We start from the raw sequence: 21,417 nt of genomic DNA, 5'->3' as shown, positions 1-21,417 counted from the left end.
AGGTCCTTGGGACTAGCATGGGGACACACACACTCCCGCCTACAACAGACAGACAAAAGAGAGAAGAAGTCAAGGGGGAAGAACTCAATTTCTGGCAGACCATAGCAGAACTTGAGGAGTTATGGAATCCTGGTTTCAGAACCAGGGTCACACATTACACAATGCAGATTCCTGGGCTCCAGTGGGGTCTGTGAGGGACAGCGACTTAGAATATGGATTCTCGATACCTCCCCTGACCACCTTGCTTTTTCACAGAACTGCAAGCAAACAGACGCGGCAAGGCCTGTGTGTGTGACTTCAGGGTGGCTTGCCCCTCAGTATGACCTAGAGCGATGGGCAGGGCATCCTGGGCAGCCTGCCTTCCAGAGTGCCTCTCTGCAGTGTGCAGGAACCCTAAGCCTGCAAAGTCTTTGTGGAGCGCCCCCATCACAACTCTAAAAAGCAGGCGGCACTGGCCCTCAGCAGGATGGGGCCCAGGGGTCTTATCTGCCACAAGAAGACCCAAGTTCAGAAAATGACTCATCCAACCCCCAGCCTAGACTGCAGGAGCCTTGTTTTATGGCCGGGGCTGGGCTCCAGTCTCATTTTCCTGTGTGACTTCCAGAAACTTCTTCAGCTTCTCTGAACCTTCAAGCCCCCACTTACATAGAGGAGACCGTGTCCTTGCAGTGGTGAGGAAGTCTAAGAAGCAGGGTCACAGCAGGGCAACGCCGAGGCCTTTCCACACCCCCCCGCTTTGTTTCTTTTCTGTCTTTTTAGTATCAGAAACAGCTTATTCTTTTCTCTCAGCTTCTCAGACCGAGTCAGCCCAGAGGTGCACTGGCATTCCACAGCAGCAGCAGTGGCGGTGTCTGAAGCAAGAACATGCTTGGCTTCTGTGGCTCACCCCTTTCTCCTAGCAAGGAAGGCAGGAGCCCTTGGGAGGGCAAATCTGAACGGCCCTTTTTGTAACAGCGAAACCTCAAGTGAGCATGTGTTTGTGTCAGCGCACACACAGGGAGCCGGAGCCACCCTGTCAGGAGAGGTGATTGCCAAGCCCGTCTCCCTGGCACAGCAACGCCGGGTAATTAAAGACAGTAATTACAGCCCTGTGTCTCATGTCAAAGCCAGGGCTCTTTCCAGACATGACTACGACTCTCCTCTCCATGAGTGCACGGCACAGCACGCAGGTTCTGGGGCTGGGGACCCTGGCAGCCCTGCGCTATGGCTTCTGTTCTTTGGATGCTCTCACTCACTAACTCACCCGTGCAGGCGGGGTCCTCTGCAGTCCTCTCATGGCTCCACAGGCAGCCCCGACAGTGGGAAGGTGCCCAATGGCTCTGGGGGTTCCGGTTAGCTCCAGCGGAAACTGCATAGTCGGACCTGCACACTGGGCTCAGCCTGCTGATTCCAGTGCTTCACCTGCCCACCCTTACGTCTGCGGCCTTGAAGACAAGACGTGGGAGGAGACAAAGACTAGAAAAACCATCTGTCTCCCCACAGCCTCAAGTTCTGCAGGACAGGAGTGGTGACAAGAGACCCTCAACACAAAACCTGTCTGAATGCAGGCTCTTCTCAGCTGTTCCAGGGGAAGCCACAGGGATTGAGATGATACAGCACAAAGAAACCTCGCTCAGGTTCCTGCTCGTCTTGTAGACGCATGGCTTTCAATTCCTTTCTTAGAAAGAATAGGAAGGACTATCTTCAGGGTTGTTTTAAGGACAAAATGAGATAATGCCTTAAAAGTGTTTTGTAGTCAGTAAAAGAAAATGATTACCCCATCCCCCCAAGAACTGGGTGCTTCCTCCTGGAGAAAATTAGAGATAGGCCAATTGAGGGGTTTTCCCAAATCCAGACTTCCTGAAACAAGCAGTTTTCCCCTCAGACTCTTAACCTATGAGAGGGAGAGAAATCACTGGATGTAGAGTTGGGGGCTGGGTGGGGTTCTGGTGGGCCCCACAAGGATCAAGAAGGACTTGTTCGCCACCCACCACACTGGACAGAGGTGACAACCCCAAGGGTGTCTATTAATCAAAGACTGGGACATATGCCATAGAGAACTAACCCGTCATTCGCAGGTAACAAGTTCCCAGACACCAGGAGACCTTGGCTGCAGGAGAGGCCTTGGGTAACAATTATCAAAACGCACAGGGAGCCTAGTCTGGGACCACACCTCCACCAGTAGGGTGCAGTGGGACATTCCTGCCTTCTATCTTCACCCTGAAAACATGGGGAGAGCCACCAAGTGTCCCAGACCAGTCAGCTCTGCCGTGCTCACCGTGAAGGAAGATCTCCAGAGAAGAGAGAAGGTGCACTTGCAGCTCAGGTCCAAGTCAGTTAAACCAGACTACAGTCCCAGTGCCAGGTCCCCATGAATCCAAGGCGCTCACCCAAGTCCCCCACAGCAGAAATCACAAGGGCTCCAGACTTTTAAGGTGAGCCTCTGCCCTGACACATCACAATACTTCTTCCGAGGTCCTGGAATGGAGCCCAGAGCGTGGGGTGGGGGCCATAAGGCAACCAGAAGCTTCCCACAGCACTGGAGCACTGGAGGCTCGGGAGCACTGGAGGCTCAGGAGCATGGTCTTAGTCTAGATGAAAGGGTTACGAGTTTAGGGAACAAACAGGCCGAATATATCAGTAACAACCAACCTCCTCTCAACATCGGGGCACAAATTATGAGAGTAAAACCACGCCTCTGAGTCTGCACAGGTGTGGAGATGTGTTGGGGATGAGGGTGAGGCCTAGGCAACGGCACAGGACTGCAGTGCCGCAGTAAACATGAGGGTTTCTGGGGTCGTTTTGCAGGACAGACCCCCAGCAACCTTCCCAACTCTAGCCAGCACATCACTATCCTCTGAGTCTAGTATCTTTCCCACCTGTCTTCAGAGGAGAGCGTGTATCATGGGCGACCACCATCTATCAACAAACAGAATGGACCACATCCAACCCTGCAGGCCCCATTTAAACAAGGTAGAAGTCTATGTGCAGACTAGACCCAACTCCGGGTCACTCACCCACTAACGGATGGGTTCCCTTCGGGCAGGCCCAGGCAGGCTCCATTTCACAGCCCTGTGCTCGCTGCAGTTCTGAGATCAGGGGATGTTCCCCAAAGCCTCTTCAGCTCTCCCGTGATGGGCAGGTCAGGAGCTGCAGGCAGGGGCCCTTCCTTCCTCTATCTTTCTGACACCTTCCCACTCGTTCTGTTTCTAGACAAGATGTTGAGCAGACTCTTGGGAGGAGCGCCTCTAAGCAAGGAATGGGAAATAGCAGAAACAGGGGGCAGCAAGCCTGGTGGCAGAAGTCTGGGAGCCAGATGCTTCAAGGAGAGGAGACCCAAGTTCAAGGCCAACCAGGGTAATGTAGTGAGATGCTGTCTCAAAATTGAAAACTGGGTAAGGGCTCTGTGTTCAACCCCTAGCACCACACACAAGACAGACAGGCAGCAAGGGTACTGTGGTGCCTAACAGTACTGCTGGATGCAGATGCTGGCACTAAGTAGTTCCCTCAGCTCCTGTAGTCAGTCACCAACGCCCCGCCCCAGGACCATGTGCTTTCCTGGGCTTCTGTGGCCCCACTGACTTGCTTCTGCACAACCCCTGAACAAAGCTCCCTGAAGAGCCTCTGGCCTCCAGCAGCCACTACAGCTCTGGTCCTCAAAAGAAGGGGGTAGGTTAACTCCATGAGCACACAGAGCAGGAGCTAGAACAGAAGATGTCATCAGCCCATGGAGCCTAGGGAAAGCTGCCGTCGGCAGGTGGAGGGTTTCAAGGGACAGTTGAGCCAGGAATGCCACCTCCACAACTCACGTCCAGAGTAAAGGGCCAAGATGGCATCTGCATATCTGCTGAGGCAGCAGATTCTGCCCCAGACCCGTGTGCTGGGTCTCGTATGGGAGGTGCCTGGGAAGGCCAGAGAGCTGAGACTGTTGACATGAGTAAGATGAAGACCCAGGCCCCTGCCTGGGGAGGGTCAGAGCTTCCCAAGGGCTGGGACACTAGACAGGGTGGCTTCATGGAGGGGGTGCATAACTGGGAAATTGGGGACACAAGGGCCTATGTGGCAGTCCCCATACATATTCTCAAGGCCTGGTAGAATGGAGGAGGGTCCTTGAGAGTCACAAGTCAGCATCAGGGAAGTCCAAGGAGACAATGGCAGAGGGGAGGTGGCTGGGAGACCTCCAGCCTAGTCAGCTTTTTACCACTCCCATGACATTCCACCCAAACCAGATTTTGACCAGGACAGTGATCTCAGCCCACCCCCGGATCTAACCCCTCAGTGTGGCGAAGAAATGGGACGTGGGGCTAACTGCCTACTGTGATCCCTAGAATGTAAATGCCCAGTGGGCATGGTGGCCAGCCTGTAATTTTAGCATGTGAGACAGTATTCCCCAGAGCAAGCTGGCTAGCAAAAATGGCCACACTGAGACTCGACAGCAGTATTGACACACTCGGGTTTGACTTCAGTGAATAAAGAGTAATCCCAGGACAGTTGCCAGATCAACCTGCACTATTCACACATGTACATGTGTTCATGAAAATGTTATGGGGGCAGGTGATATTTAAATGCCATTAAAATCTGGGAGGGGCACAAGTGAGATGATTCAGCAGATAAATTACTTTGCTATTCAAGGCTGTCAACCTGAATTCAATCCTCAGAACCCCCGTAAACAGAAGGTGAGAAATGACTCCAAAGTTGTGCACGCGTGTGACATAAGCATGCCTACTTTCTAGTGTCATAAACACATATTTCAACAAACAAGAAACCTGGCTGTGGGAGGCTCCTTCTGAGCTGTCCGGGAAAAGGAAACGCAGCATCATTTTACGTGTTCGTATTCAGGCCACTTGCTTCAGGAAGGACGGGAGGCAGTGTGTCAGAGTGTGCCACAGGGAAACACAGAGGAGAGGCAAAGCCAATGCCTGAGGCGCCTGCAGTGCCAGTGTGTCAGCCAGCCAAACCTGCATCCTCCACACGCATGACCACACAGGACAACCCTCCACGAGAGAGGCCTGGGAGGGGGCAGAGTCCCTGACCCCAGCTCTCTCATGCGAAGATGGAAATAATCCTCCCAGCTTCCTCCCAGCCCTAGGGAGGTTCCTGACTAAACCTATAAAAGGCAGTCTTTAAATCCAGACCTGTCACCTCCAAGTTTCCAGAAAGGCCACTTGAGGAGGGAACAATAATTCATTAGTCAAATGATAGGGTTCAGAGCAGTCACCAAACCCTTCTTCAGGCTTCAGAGGGACAGAAGCAGACAGTGGAGTCCTTGGTGAGTCCTTCTCTCCTCAAACCAGGAACACAATCCTGTCTCTCTTTGCCTAGGCTTCTGAGGCACCCTGGGACCCATCCTGAACTGGCCACAGATCCTGTTCCAAGACACCAACATAACCTGGTTTCTCTAGCCCCAAAGGCATCCACATCTGAACTCAGGGACTCCTGCCAGGACACCCCCCCATAGCCAGGATATCCCTAACAGGTGACTGATGATCCCATCTTCCCACTCACTGAGGACCTCACTGAAGTCATCTGGCTTCTCCTGTCCCTGTCTCATGCACTGTACTGGCTGGCAAGGTTTCCCAAGCCACCTGCTCAGCTACTGCCAGGCTCCTGTCTCGACTCTCTGACCTAGATACCTGACTGACTGTCTTGGCCACAGAGCCACAGAACCACAGAACCAGTCTACCAGCCACTGTTCCTTACTGCTCTAACCTACCCCATACCCAGGCAGACAACACATTGTCCTAAACAAAATCGTCCTAAACAACTTCTGAGCTGTCTTGCCCATGCAGGGTGTGCCCTGGATAGCAGGAACGGGCTGCAATGGACTTGAGTCCCCGAGCCCATGTGAGAACAGAAGTCTTCATTCTGTTCTTGAGTAAGACAGACGCTGAGTTCCACGCCTCGGGAACCATGGTCAGGTGACAGAGCCCTCCTTGGTACTGAACTGACTCCAAGCTCCATGAAAACAGTAGCTCTGCTCTCTGATAAGCCTTGGCACTCAGAACCGTGCCAGCACACAGCAGTGTTTGAAACCCAGGACACAGATGTACTGTGCCTTCACTGATGCCCCGTGGTTAAGGGCAAGCAAGTCTTTACCAAATGGGAAAAGTTGTTCACGGGGAGGTTGTTTCTGGTTCTTTCATTGATTCTCCATACAGACTTGCATTCCAACATTCAGTCACTGTGTAGTCCTGAACTCTGCAGCCCACACTGGCCTCTGGAGCGTCCCGTCCCTCCAGAACCACTTGTGTGGCCCAGGCCCCACCCTGGGTTTTACCCACCCCTGTGTCCTTCCAAGACCAGGTTATCTCTCCAATGTCATTTCTGACTTGTTTCATACAAAGGTGATCTTGTACTTGCAGGCAGTAGCACTGTCCACAGAAAGACAGAGCCTTGCTGTAACCAAGGCTGGGTTCACGCTTGTGACTCTTCCGTCTTGACCTCCAGACGCTAGGGTTGCAAATGTACACATCTGGCTCTGTTCTGGTCTTGCTGCATCTTTCTTGAAAAACCTGGATGTACTCAGACTCAGGGGTTCCGGAGGAGGGACTGGTGTGGGAGAGAGCATCACCATGGAAACCCAGCTCCCCACCTCTTCACCCACTCTGTAGCTGGGCAGGTGAGTAGTACTGGGCTGGGTGTGTGAGCTCCACTCTTTCTCAAGAACAGGGAAGTCATCGCTGACTAATCCAGAATCTATTTACACTTGATTATCTCCTTCCTGTCCAGTAGGTAAGCTATTCCAGTAAACGACAGACAGCCAGGGAACTGCACCATCCCTGACGGAACCCTCTAGCCTGCCAGATGGGAGGAGGCCAGGCCAGGCTTCAAAACATTTCAAAACAAGGCCCAGGAGCCCTGCCACGCAAGTCAGGAGACCAGACCAGCTCTGCTCCGAGGCTGCTTGTCTGGGTCTCGGGCAGAAAGAGTGCAAGGCCAAATGACTGCTCTCCATTTTGTCTCTCTACCCAGGGAGCACTGTGACCACCGGGGCAGCTCAAGCATGGACCTGTGAAAGAGGGACACAAGCGGGTGCGGGGACATTTCGGGAAGCAGAGGGGTATGGGGCAGAGTAGGTGAGGGCGATGGGGACACACTGGGAACAGATGCACAGCACTGAGAAGCCAGGAAACCAGACCAGCTGTCCACAGCAGCAGAGATGACAGTGAGCACAGAGACGGGGATCTCAGGCAAGGCCCAGGACCCCTCTCTGAGGAGTCTCTGCCAGATCAGAAGCAGAGAACAGAACAGCAGGGCCAGAGGGTGTTCCTCCGGTCTGGAAGCAAGGCCGGAACTTACCACCTGCTAGAGACTTGGGGTGTTACATAGGGAAAGCCAGGGGATTCAGAACTCTCGGGGGTCTCTAGAAATGACTCCAGAAGCAGTAGCCTAAAGGTTTATAGTCAAAGCAGATCTGTGACCTTATCCGGATCCTTCTGACACTTGGCGACAAGCAGAGTCCAGCTTTACAGGTGAGGGCATAAACATGGGGGAAGCCACCTGTCCAGGGCCGCGTGGCAAACCAAAGAGAGAGCCAAGACTAGAGGCCCCGCTGTTTCCGCTTCCCTCACAGAGAGCACTGCCTTCAATACCTTTGCTTAATTTCTGGAAAGCACACTGCCACCAGAGGAGGCACACAAGAGGAGACAGCAGAGTACACCCCTCCTGGCTCTTGACAGCACAGCTACCACATGCAGAGTTTGGAAGCATGACCAAGGAAGTCACGCGTGGCAGTGGCGCGGGTGGAAGGACCTCTCTTAGTCTTCCTGCTATGCTGTAAAGCCGATTTAGTAATATCAACGGCTAAGGCGTTTTAATGCGTAATTACATATTTAAAAGTAAGTGAAAATGCTTTCAATGCATACCCAAGTGACTCATCTTAGGAGCTGACACTAAGTGCTTCTGTAAAGGATGCTGAAGGCAGAGGTTAGACAGACTGGGGGACCGGGGGGGGGGCACAGTGATCCCCCCCCACAGCTGCTCTGGGAAGAGCTATAAGCAGGGTCTGAGCTGTTAACAAACATGCCAAGACTCTGGGCCTGGATCCTGGTGGTGCTGCTTCCTGCACGGGCCCAAGCCTCAGTGTGCTCTTCAAACAGGCAGGAAGTGCTTGCACCTCACGGGCTCTACAAGGGCTAACGCGTGAGGCCTTGGAGTGTGCAGGAAGTTAAGTCCTCTGCAAAGCTAATGACCAACTGTCACCCACATCGCCTCCTTCAAAGGCCCCTCTCCAGCCAAAGGTCCCCTATCAGGACTTTACTCAAAGAGTCCCCCATACCTGATCTATATACAGTCACAGCTCTTTTGCATTTTTTAAAAAATATTTTTGATTAGGCGTGGGGGCTCACAATTCATGTGAGTGCATGTGTCCATAGAGACCAGAAAGGGATATGAGGTCCCCTGGAGCTGGAGTTACAGATAGCTGGGAGCCAGGGACTGGCAGCCTCTAACACAGACTTGAGAAAAGGGAGAGACTGGGCTGTAGCTGGGCCTAGCGGCACAGGTCTGTAATGCTAGCTACTCATGAAGCTGAACTCTACCTGAGCTACAGGGTGAGTTCAAAATCAGCCTGGCAATTCACCAAGACCACCACAAAACAAAATGTAAGAGGCGAGCTTGGGATACAGCAGCTCAGTGTTGGAGTCCAAAGTCAGAACTCAATTCACCAAGACCACCACAAAACAAAATGTAAGAAGAGAGCTTGGGATACAGCAGCTCAGTGTTGGAGTTCAAAGTCAGCCTGGCAATTCACCAAGACCACCACAAAACAAAATGTAAGAAGAGAGCTTGGGATACAGCAGCTCAGAATTGGAGTATTTGTCTAGACTGGTATGAGGTCCTAGGTTCAACCCCAGCCCTGTGGCAAAAAACAAAGTAACAAAATACTTGGGCTCTAAAGTAGTGTAACCACTGGCCTAATAGGAGATCTGCTCTAAGGACATCAAATATGTCTGTGGACAGGAAGAAAACCTGTGAATATTTTCATCTTTCTGATTTACACATGAAGAAACAGAGGCCCAGACAGATAGCAGGGCAGAGGAGTCCAGATCAGAATCTGAGAGTTGGGTCAAGGAAGATCTGTCCTCTCTGTTCCCTTCATGGGGCCAGTCCTGAAACATAGGACAAGCTGTGTGTGTGTGAAAGCCGCCACAATGAATCATGGCATCCTAAGGCTTCGGGGTTAATATGGACCTCAGGGCACTGGGAGCTAATTACCCATCTGAAATGTAACAACCCTTCATACCATCTCCCAGGGTTCTCTGCTTAGATACCACCGAGGACAGGTGGATTACTGACTCATAAGAGCTTCACATTGAATCAGTGGGTTCAAAATTAATCTCAAAAGAATTAACATGTTTTTGATTTTCTAGTCTCAATTTCCCAGTTCACCAAAAGGAATGGTTCTCCACCTGAGTCTTAAGGAACTGGGGAGTGAACCAAGCTACACTCAGGCAAGCAAATCAAATGCTCCCCCACCCAATGAGCTGCACCCGCTGACCAGTGCTGCAGGCTTAGGGAGGCAGTTCTGTGGTTTACCACTTGGGGAGGGTGGTAGTTAGAAGGCAGTGGGGCACAGAGGCCATGGAGCTCAGTCTTAGCCTAGACCTGGTTCTTGCAGACATAAGTGCTCACTTCTGCATAGGGTGGAACCAGCTGCCAGTTCACAAAAGCTCCCCATCATCAGCCGTCTGGAGAGGCTGGAGAGGTGCAACCGCCATCAGTGAAGCCTGCCCTGAAACTGAAAACCAAGTCACAGCACCCAGCCCGGCAGAGAAGGTGCTAGATGGTCCGGACACAGGAAGCTGACTCACAACCAAGCAGCTGGGTTGCACGGTCTTCTTCAGTTCTCCACTGGTAAAAACAGGTCCTCCACCTGGACCCCACCTTAACCACTGCAAATGAGGACTAAGATTTTGGCAACTTCTTCTGTCACTGACCCAGGGAAAACCAGAGGCATAGAGTACGCTGCCTCAGTTACCACCAGTAAGCAGCCGAAAGCAGCCTTGCACACTGCAAACAGCCGCTTTAAGGTTCTTGCTACACAGGAGAAACTGAATCCCAGAGGTTGTTTGGGTGGCAAGTATTCATTCCAGATGTGCTTGCCTCCAGCCTGGGGTCCTTCCAGGCATGGGGCACTGCCCTGGTACCAGATCCTGTACCCCTAAAAGTGATGGGCAGCAAAGTGGCTAGGTTGGTGGAGAACTTGCCTAGCCCGAGACCCGATGCCCAGCACCATATAACTGAACAAGGTGGCTCATTCTCGTAACTCTAACACCTACAAGAGGAGGATTAGAAGTTCAAGGTCATGCCTGGCTACATAGCTCAAGGCCAGCGTGGTCTAAACAGCTAAAGCTTTCTGTGCCGCTTCCAGCACTGGCCTCTCCCCGGTTCTCCCCTGAGCAAGTTCTGGGTCTGTTCGTCCATCTGCATCCCTTCCTGGAGCACTTATACACTGACGACTCACCCTGGATCATGCCCACATTATCAATCGCCATGGTGATGGCGTACACAAAGACTCAGAGACACAAGAGGCCTTGGCAAGACTCTCACAACCAGAAATTGCCCTTATAACTGTCCACATTCTAAAATGTATACATATAAAAGATGTGGGTACCGTGAGTCACAGCCTCCCAGTGAGGAAGAGAACAGGGCAGCAAACATGAGGTGGTTTGCACAGCGGCCACAGAATCACTTTCCATGTCTACAAGGTACCCCCTCCTCTTCTGCCGGTTAACCAGTTACACAAACTGGCCCGCGTCCACGTTTGCCCTGGCTGGCAGTTAGCTCCAAGTAAGGTTTCATGCCCACCCCTCTGCATTCAGAAGTTTCTGAGCAAACTCTCCTGTACCTCTCGGTATCTCTGGTTAACTGAAACTATGTTCTGATCTGAAAATCTTCTGATGTTGGTGAAAGACTGGCCAATAAAATGTGTGTGTGGGGGGGTGAGTGAAAGGTGTGACTCAGCAGGTAACGGCACTGCCGCCAAGCCTAACCACCAAGCACGATCCTAGGGACTCCCGTGGAAAAACCATCAGTTCCTGTCCATCTCCATCCTCCACATGTGCATGTGCGGCATATGTTTTGCACACACTCACAGTGGTTTTTAGCATGGGATAAATTGCCACACTACCCCTCGGCTATCACTGATAACAAACACTCCTCCAGGATAGGTGGCGAGATGTGCAGCAGACCCTGCCCTTTTCTTCTTGCTGAGCTGTACGCCCTGGGTGCTGTGGCTTAAATATGCTCTGGCCCCCGGAACTGGTGGCGTGTTCACTCGCTGCTCCACACAGCAGTGTGGGAGATGGGATGGAGTCTTCATATACAGGCTAATGCCATCTTGTGGAAGTGGGTGGGCCCTTGCTCTGTAGCTCTGGGTTAGTCACTGTGAGCGCAGGCAAGGTCTTCCCTCTGGTCTCTTCCGCAGTTTGTTCTGCTTTCTGCTATACTAAGATGTAGTGTGAGGCCCTACAGTGTGTTCATCTGATCTGAGATGTACCTATCTCTATAATCAGGAAAGCACACCTGTTTAGATTACAGTCTCAGGTATTCTATGTCAGCCACAGGAAACCTACTCACCTGTCATGATCCTTTGGGCTTCATAGGGTTCCATGTAGCCGGCGCTTTCCCCCTTTCCTGTTTTGCTCTTGAGGTCATTCTTGGCATCAAAAGGATCTGAGTAGTCATCCGCTATGGTCACCTGCAGGGAGAAAGAGAGTGTGAGGCCTTCCTTACTGCTCACAACAGAAACTGCTCCTGAGCTAGCTTAGCATGGAGGGGAAGGGGAACCAGAAATGCGAGCCCACGCTGGCTGAGGGACCTAGAAGAGCAGTTGGGTAGAGGTCGGTGTGCGTACAAAGCTCAGAGATGAGGACCTGCAGTCTTGGGGTGTGCATCACTAGGTTTAACCGGACAGCAATGGAGGCAGAGGAAGCTGGGAGATCGCAGAGACCCTGAAGTGCTGCAGGCCCTTGGTGCCAGCTGAGGCACAAGGCCTCGGCCGAGGACAGCAGCGCTCAGCTTCCCGTTTTTCTCCAAATCTGGAGCACAATCACGCCGTGGTCATCACACAACAATCTGGTGAGATCAACACACCGAAAGATGTGTGCCCTCGACAGGCCAAATGAAAACACTCAACTCAGCGATGTACAGATACCACAGTTTTGTTTTAACTGGCTTACGAGCCCAGAGACCAAAAGACCAGACCCCTCTTTAACGGATGGGCCTTAAGCTCCAGGGTGGGCAGCATCGCCCCCAGATCTTCACTCACAAGGCCAATCCCAATGCCCTCACCTGGCAGGAGGCCAGAGCCTACCAGCCCTTTGACTAACCAGAGGAAGAATGAGTCACTGGGCAGGGCTCAGGCTGGGCGAGGACTCTGAAGAAGGAGTATCTAGAATTCTACTGCTCTAGAGGGGAAGTTCCACGTCTCCCTGAGAAGGACGAGAATTCCCAATAGAAGGCTTCAGAGAACTGCTCCTCTTCTCTCATTTCTGACTCTAGTCCTCACCAGAGAAGAAAAGGGCAAGCGAGAGCCCTCTCAACCCACAAGTCCTTACAGATCAGCCTCACCCCAAACTGGGAGCCCTCCCCCCCCCATCCTCCGGGTCAGGTGTCTAGCTGTGGGCAAACAAGTCCTCAATGTCCCAGCTGCTGCCCCAGGGAGGGAGGAGGTTATTGTCCCCCTTGATGAATTGTTATTTAAATTGTGGGTTTAATTAGAAACCACGGGGGCCTCTCTTCTCTCTGGGCTCCTGGAATGTAAGGCATTTGCAAAGGCCTGTAAGCCCAGGGAAGGGAGAGACTGGTGTCTGCCTGCTGGCATTCCCCACAGCAGCCTGTGGCTGCCTTGGCAGAAGGCTCAGGTGACCACCAGCTGCCTGGAATGTGATGCCTGCTGAGGGACAGCAGGCCAATTGGACCGAACCCATCAGAGAAGACCTAGGCCCACAGCGCCCAGCACCCAAGTCGATAAACCAGGTCAAACTCTAGGTCCTAGGGGCTCCTCCAGATGACGGCGCGGTAACCACTGCCTTTCAGGAGACACCAGGCCAGCAAACAGGGGGCTGGGGAGGGCCAGGCCTGCCTGGTCTTTCACTTGACAGTTGCACCCCCCCATCGGCAGAGTAAGAGTCATGCATGAAAAGCTCTGGCGGCCACAATAGTTCTGATGTGGGTCTTGTGGGCAGAGCTTTGAGCCCAAGGAACCAGACATCCCCAGTGGATGTCACAAGTGACACCTAACCCCAGTCTGCAGTGGGGGCGGAGGGGGAGTGTTTCCTCCAAGGGGGTAGCAGTTAGTTATTTGGGGTTTTTCTAGGGACCATGGGTGGTAAGGTGTTCCTGGCTGTAGTCTTCAAGTAAATCAGCCCCTTTCAGAAGTGCGCTGTAATTTGCAAACATGGAGCCTTGCGGGACAAAAACCAAATCTTTGTTCGCCATGGGACGGGAGGCCAGCGATAAAGCCTCCTATATTTTCTAATTAAAATGAGACCTGAGCTCAGGCTGCCATAGGCCCCCAGCTGCTGCCTTGCTTACTTCCTTTTCGATAAGAATTTACAAATCCCACAGCCAGGAAAACCCCCGGTCTCTGATGACATGTGGTTCCAGTTATACCTGCTGACGGCTGGAAATCTTTCCATTAAAAAAAAAAGTTTAGAATTCTGTTAGTTTAAGAAGCAACTCGGAAAGTTCCTAAAATGTACATTTAATCAATTTGCTTTTGAACTTCAAAGTGAGGCTGGTAGAGGGGAGGGAATGGAGGTCTAAGCAACCTGAAACTTGGCAAACACTGCACTGACCGGTCCTACGCAAATCACATCCTAGTTGGAGTAAAATTTTAACCAGGAGTTAGGAGGTGGAGCACAGAGGAAGCAGAGCCCCGCGTGTGAGCAGCCATAGGCCCTGGCCACAGAATCTGGGTGCTATGACAACTTAGCAGGATTGTCCTGGTCACCTGGAGCTCACAGGCAGGAGATGTGCCTGTCATGAAATAAGTGGCTTTCCACAGGTGAGGGCCTGCTGGGGTCACTCTGCTTTAAATGCCTCAGTCAGCAGACACTCCTGTAAATCAACCATGGGGACCAGCCATGGGGACCAACCATGGGGACCAGCCATGACTTCTCTGCGGGCCACCCCACTGCACAAAAGCAGCTTTGAGAAGCAAGGCCACTGGTCCTTAATGCATTAAGGTGCTCGGATTTAGCAGCAGGACAAGGAACCAGGCTGTCCCTTCCTTGGCTCTCTCTCCCCTAGGAGGAGAGCTTTCAAACAACATGGGCTACCCCAGCTCGGCCTACAGCCCCTAAAGGATTTGCAGAGGCTCACAAAACATCCTCAGAGCAGCCCAGATCAAGTCATCAAGCAGTCTAGCAGAAGGCCCTCTGGGCCAGCCCACAAAGCCTGACTCCCTCGCTGGGATTTGATCCCACTATACCCCGGAACTCTTCATCATTGTGGCTTTCTGGGCTGCCTACAGGTTGAGGGCTGGCTCTACAGGCTACTCAGTAGACACATGCTGTGGGAGGGACTCGTCCCTTCAAGCCAGCAAGGCTTGTGTTTGCTGTGAGGATTAGCTGTGTGACAGGAAGCAGTCTTCCTGTTCATCCCCAAGGGAAGTGCAAGAGGAAGGTGGGTGTTGCCACTTGGCTACCCTCCCATATGCCCGGGTGAGCGTTTTCACTGCTCTTGTAAGATAGCTGCCCCTGTATGAATACCTGGGACCTCTCGTGGGAAGCAGTTAGGACACTCTGTGAGGTAACTTTTAGCAGAATTAATGGAAATCCCCAAATGCACATAGTCTGACTTAGCAATTTCACATCTCAGTATTTTCTCCAAAACATACACAGGGGAACATGGACACAGATGCTCACTGAGGTAATAATGGTGGATCCCACACCACCTCTGTATCCATCAGCAAGGGGGCTGCTAAGCATGCCATCTCACCCCACACCGTGGAGTGTTGTCCCTGGTGCTAACAGCATGCTCCACAAGTTGCTTGCCCTGAAAGGAATGGGTCATAATGGGATGGTAAATGCAGCATACCTCTTTATGAAAAACAAAACAGGAACCTGAACTGATCAGCTGGGAAGTCAGCACAGAGCTAGTGCCTAGACTGCCATTAGGTAGGGGTCAGAGCTGCAAACAAGGAGGCCTATTTATTACTCAGCGTGTGACATGTAAACCCAAACTTGCTGCAAACTCTTCTACCACAGGCTATTTTTGGAACAGCAGACAGACTGCTTCCCAAACCTGTCTGAAGACAGAAATGGCCTGGAATGATTTTAAGACAACAGGCTCCCGGCCTCCACAGTCCGTGTGCTTAACAAGCACCCTGGGTGACTCTTACCAGGAATAAGCATGAGCCAGTCTGTGCGCCCCCCCAGTCTGAGGGAAAGCCTCCAGTCACTGTTCTGGAATTTCACTTTCCCTGGCTACTTCTCAGCCCTGCTCATGAAGCTAAGCAACTGAGGTTCTCCTGCTTGCTGAAGGCCAGTGGGAGGGAGAGCTAACCTAACACACCTTGGTTCATCGTCTGAGAATCTATCTTAAATGCCGAAGGCAGGGCAATCCTGAGAGCTGGTTCAAACCGAGCAACATGGCCTGTGTAGGAGGGTCCCCAAGCAAGCTCACGGCCTTGTCCCCTCCCATCCAGAGATTGAGGGGCCAAGGAGCTTCCTAGCCCAGGAGACCACAGAGATCCCCTCATGTGCTTTCAGGCCCTGTCTCCCAGGCTCTCAGAGCACAAAGACACCCCAAAGAGGAGCCACTGTAGAAATCCAACCTCCTAACAAAGGAAAAGAGAAGGAGAGAAAGCTCCAAGCGCCCCCCACGCCCACTGTTCCACGGGTACCTCCTGACTGCACAGCACTCTGAGTACCTGCTGCTTCCGGGACCCGGTAAGGCTGCCACAGTTCAGCTGTGGGCTTGCATGACGCTTTTTTTGCCTGGGAAGTGAGAGGGAGGCACCCCACGAGGGCCCAGACTCTTGCCAGGCCATGACATTTCCCTGTTTACTTCAGGTGAAGGCAAGGTCCTGTCAGACCATTCCTCACTGACTCGCCGCTAACACTGACCTTAGCTTCACTAACAGTTTGAGGCCATGGATTTCTAGATAGCTGAGGAAACTGCACCCCCCCCCCTGTGTTTACATACATCCACAGAGTGTAGTTTAGGTACATGGTGAACCCCAGATTCACTCCACACCAAGACCTTTCCGATTAGAACCACTTTAACCAGTAGTGACCACAAATGTGCTGTTTGCTGCGCCGAGGTAGCAGTGGAGGGCCATCAGGAGCTGAACATGGTAATTCACCTAGCTACAAATGCACAGCCAGGTATGGTGGCACACACCTTTAGTCCCAACACTCGGGAGGCAGAGGCAGGAGGATCTCTGTGAGTTCAAGGTCAGCCTGGTCTACAAAGCAAGTTCAAGGACAGCCTGGGCTGTCACATAAAGAAACCCTGCTTCAAACAAACAAAAAAAAACAAAGAAAAGCGCACTTCACAGACAAGGCCTGCATTTACTAGAGGGTAGAATTCACTGGAAGGTAGTGGCGGTGAGACACCACAAGCATTATGGACTTGGGCTCTTCAACTTGCTTACTAGTCTGAAGTTCAAGGGCCATGACCCTGTCACTTGGGGCCCAGGAGGGCTCCCTCAGGGTGAGCACCAAGCATGTGGGAGCATTACATCTTCACTGCATCAGGGAGGCTCTGTGACTGCCCCCTTATGAGGACTACATGGGACCTGGCAGACCGGGCGGCCACTGGATGGAGGCTGTTGCTATACCAACACAGAAACGATGAAGAAGCTGCTGTGGGCACGGGGCAGTGCTGTGGGGGAAGGAATGGTGCTTTGTGTACACCAGGGAGCTGCCCAGCAATGAAGCGGCAGGCACAGTCTGGGAAGGAAGCTCCTGCTGCTGTCCAGCTCCGAGGCTCTGGGCTTCTGCTCTGGGTGGAAGGTCAGCTAACGGCGTGCCACAGGCCACGGCTCTTGGTGTGTCTCTAGACTTGGACAAGCAGCTCTGGGCAGCCCTAGGTACAAGCAGCCCAGTTTTAAGAGCTGATCAAAGGGGTGGCTGCCCTTAGAGCCCCCACCAAGTCAGTGGGGTTGAACAGCACCTGCTTGGGGCCACCCAGATAGATGCACAAAGAGGGGTGGCACTGCACAAAGGCCATGGCTGAGCAGCGACAGGGCCGACAGGCAGCACTCTGGAACAGGCTCTGCTAACCAGCTCTCGGCAGCTCCAGGCAACCTGCTTTATTTCTCTGCACTCTGGAGCTCCCCTGGGAGCCGAAGCAGAATGGTTTGCGGTGCCTTGGCTTCAGAGATGCTGTAAGGAGCAAGTAAGAGGATTCTGGGATGTGTCAGTGCCTATGAAGAACAGGCTTGTGTAGGGCGCACCTCCTACGGGCCAAGGACCCATCAACACCATGTGATGCAAAATGTCAAGACAGGACCTCTGCCCAAGAGAAGCCAAATCCTAAAGGTGAAAACAAAAGACTTGGGCATCCCTCAACCCCCCCTCGCTTAAAGCCCCAGTAATTACACAGAGGAAATGACTGCAATTAAGCATGACAGCAGCTTAGTTCTTAGTCTGTCCCCCAAAGAGCCTCTAGGGGCAGCCCTTTCTTCCCTCCTTCTGCACCTAGAGCAGGACGCACCTCCCTATAACTGCAGCAAACTCCAGAGGTTCAAGGCCACCCGTGTCCATACAGTGGGAGACAACAGCATACAAGGTCCAGAAGTGTCCACAGATCCAGCTGTCACACCCTATGTAGACACACATACAAGCAGGAGCCCTTACCCGCCTCTCCCTGCCCTCTTGGGTTTTGACCAGCATAGACAGACCAGGGTACAGGCATGCCAATACATCATTTCTGACACAGTAAGGAAATTAATTGGGGAAAGATTAATTAGCTACGTTCATGCAATCAGCCGAGGCTTCTGCAGATGAGGGTGGGGGGGCATCCTTCAACTTCGACATGAAATGGGCTCCCTTACTTCCTCTCAGGATCTGACTCAGCACAAGCCACTCCAAGCCCAGAGCCCCCTTCTGCACAGAGGGGTCACTGCTGAGGGCTCAGCCCCAAAGCTCTAGCAGAAAGGAGCTCAGGGCTTGGCGATTCTGGCATGGGGGATGCCATTAGTGTTTGTTTGTTTGCTTGTTTTTTGAGTCAGGGTTTCTCTGTATATAGCCCTGGCTGTCCTGAAACTTGCTTTGTAGACCAGGCTGGCCTCGAACTCACAGAGATCCACCTGCCTCTGCCTCCTGAGTGCTAGAATGAAAGTCATGCACCACCAATGCCATGGACGGATTAAAGGGTCTACCACTTACGCTGAGCCTCAGCTCCCCCATGTTACCTTTTAGTTGGATTCGACCACAATGCCCCTCTATTGACTGTCCCACACCGGGAGGCCAGGGGACCAGATGTAGCCCCCAGCCCCACTTTCTAGTTCTGCCTCTCACACAGCCACAGCTGCCTGCCTAAATACCTGCAGGTTCTAGCTTGTCACGGAAAAAGGCATTCCAAGCCGGCCTCTGTTGGCTCCTATCAGGCTGGCTCTCTCTCTCTCTCTCTGTCTCTCTGTGTCTCTCTCTCTGTCTCTCTCTCTGTCTCTCTCTCTCTCTGTCTCTGTCTCTCTCTCTCTCTCTCTCTCTCATGCACCCTCTCCACTCTCTTCAGCACCCTAATCCACCCAGGCTATTAATCTGGGTGGAGGCTGGAGCCAGGCCCAACTGTTCACCCAGAAACTTACTGTCAAGTGTTAGGGACAGGCTTGTCAGCATCTCTCTAGCAGTGAGAGCTTCTGCTCTGAAGTCCTAGAACTTTCCAACTGCTGTCTGCCAAGGTCTCTGGACAGAGCATCAGTGCATGTCTCACGGGACAGACCCACTGAGCAGCAGCAGGGCTTCCCTACGGGGAGGAGCAGACCCCAGGACCAGCATTGCTTTTCTCCTTGAAGAGGACACTGCCAGGTGTTCCCGTCAGTCTACTGGGCCTCAACTCGTGCAAGATATGTCCAAAGGAGACCTTACAGGGTTTACATATGCCACTGAAGAACGGAGGAAACTGTCCAGTCTGGAAACCAGGAATCCACTGAGGTCCAGAAAGGAGAGGAACTGACCAAGGTCAATGCCAGAAACAGTTAACCAAACCTATTTCAAACCTTTATGTCCACACCATTTCTGCAATCCCCAGTTCATTTTTTTATTATTTAATCGATTCCAAAGAAATCTTACCACAACCACCTTGCAGGAAAAGCCCCCGCCCCTCACTCAGCTTCTCTGGCAAGGAGCACCACGGGCAGCCAGGACTCCCTCTCTGTGGCCACTCACAGGCTGGGCCAGCTCTATGTGTGGTGTCTAACCACAGCTGCTCGTTCCTCCATCATGCCGGTCACCGGCCTATCAGACAACCTTTCCTCCCAGGCTTCTGGCTGGGGGTTTGGGATGGGGGTGTTGAATGGGGAAGCGAACAGAGGCCCACAAAATCAAAAAGGGTTGTCACTTTCAGCTCCTAGAGCTAAGGTCCAGAAAGGAGGGATGCTGGCACTGAATGGGTCTCCTCTGCTTTCGCCTCCTTCCATAAATGGCAATGCGCAGGCAGAACAAAGAGCTTTACCAAGGTCACCTGAACACCACAGCAGGCCCTTACCACACTGACCAGGAGCAGTGAGAGGAGGCTACACAGCCAGAGGGAGACAAAAGGAGATTCTGTAAACCTCAAGCACAAGAGACAAAGTCATCTATTAGCCTGGGTATTTACAAATTGTCTACTCCCCAACATTTTTGGGGTATTTTCCCATTCCTGATAGGCATGGCCCATCCACCACTGCCCTCACAAGGGAAGATCAGGAATGCCAGTGAGGCTCTCTCATGGTTAAGAGCAGTCTCAACTTCCAGTGTGCTCGCTCACAGGGGAACACTGGAAAAACAGCAGTGCCTGGAGCCAAAGGACCGCCCCTGGCAATGTGGGAGCTTCAGAGAGCAGGCATCCATGCCCTCATCCCCAGGAGTTGAGAGAAGTCACCAAGCAGAGCTGTCCCCCCAGTGGCCTTCTCTGTGCTGAGCTACCAGTAAGGGGCGGCTGCTGGCCTGGTGCAGCCCCTGGGCACCCGTGCATTTATTTCAATAGGCAGCAGCACTGGGTGAAGGGTCGTTTCTCTCCGAATGGGGCCCATTAGGATGATTCATGCACAGCTCCTCTCTGCGCCCAGAGGCAGACCAGGGCATCGATAGACACAAGCAGCAATAAAGAGCCGCCCTCCCCCAACAGACACTTTCTTTTTATTGACGACACACAGCATCAGCCACAACTACCACCACCGTTTGAGGCTCCCAATTATGTTCAGCTTAATAGTGAATGCCCAATAAATGTTGATTTACTTTTTAAAGCAATGCTATCTTCCTGCCATGCCAATCCTGAACAAACGTTTTCATGTACGCTCAGTTAGAGGTTAACAAACTGTCCTCACACCCAGAATGCTGTGCCTTACATGCCCTTGGCACCTGGCAGCAGAATTTGGTCACATAGGCCTGGGCTGCTTGCTGTTCAATACAACTCACTATATACTAACCAACCCCGCATAACCAGCTCTGTGCTGGGAATACTGAAGAAGTCTGCTCGAGGGATGCTTGCAAGGCCCTAGGACGGATGGCATCAATCAGTTTGCCCAACGCGGGAGAACTCACATTGCTGGGACAGAAGAGAGGCATCTGTGCCAGGGACAGAGCACCTGCACAGAAAGCCCGCCCGCAAGCCCTGTCCACCACCTTTAGTAGGCTGTCTTTCCCTCCTCCGCCCAGGAGGGGTCCTGGAGAACGAATGCCCCTCAGTTCACCACAGCATCCCTGGCGGGAAGCAGGGCCCCAGCAAGGTATCCTGGACAAGGGCCTGGCAGAGCAGGGACTGCTGGACTGGGCCTGAGCTTCAGTGTTTCCTGGATCCTGCCAGCTGTGGGCTCTGGATATGTCTCATACCTTCTCTCAGTGCGAGCGAGCGCTAACTCCCTTAGGAACACACCTGCTTCCTGTGTAGAGAGGAGACCAGGTCAATGACCCACAGGACAACACATTGTACTGGCATGGCAAGGGCACTGGAGGACACATAAGGATGCCACCCTCTCCACTTACAGCCCACAGGTCATAGTCCTCTGTGTGAACTTCCCCAAATAACAGACCTTTCATCAGGGGCTGCCATGTAAGGGGAGATACTTGTGAGAGGACAGGGAAATGAGTCTGAGGAGAGAGAATAGCTGGGAAAACTGGGCTGCTAGGCCATCTATCAAAAGTGGGCGTGGTTTACCCTTTGGAACCAGAGGCTCACTGTGGGGTCAATGGTCAGGCCAGGTAGTTGGCAGTGCTCTAAGAAAGCAACAAGCCTGTTGGTGGCAGCGTACATCTTTAGTCCCAGCACTCGGGAGGCAGG

General features: G+C 52.6%; 1 protein-coding gene across 1 annotated transcript in view; it reads right to left on the bottom strand.

Moving 5' to 3' along the window:
• The window catches only part of Shb (SH2 domain containing adaptor protein B), a 108,052-nt gene that overhangs the window by 52,552 nt on the left and 34,083 nt on the right, over window positions 1-21,417 (bottom strand). The window contains exon 2 of the mRNA XM_005078744.4: window positions 11,560-11,680. Within this exon, the coding sequence (XP_005078801.2) occupies window positions 11,560-11,680 (121 nt within the window). The remainder of the gene's footprint in view (window positions 1-11,559; window positions 11,681-21,417) is intronic.

This window comes from Mesocricetus auratus, unplaced genomic scaffold (genome assembly GCF_017639785.1).
Source record: "Mesocricetus auratus isolate SY011 unplaced genomic scaffold, BCM_Maur_2.0 Super-Scaffold_6730, whole genome shotgun sequence".
Classification (NCBI taxonomy): Eukaryota; Metazoa; Chordata; class Mammalia; order Rodentia; family Cricetidae; genus Mesocricetus; species Mesocricetus auratus.
The sequence above is the reverse complement of the archived record's forward strand: the minus strand, read 5'-3'. Positions and strand labels throughout refer to the sequence as shown.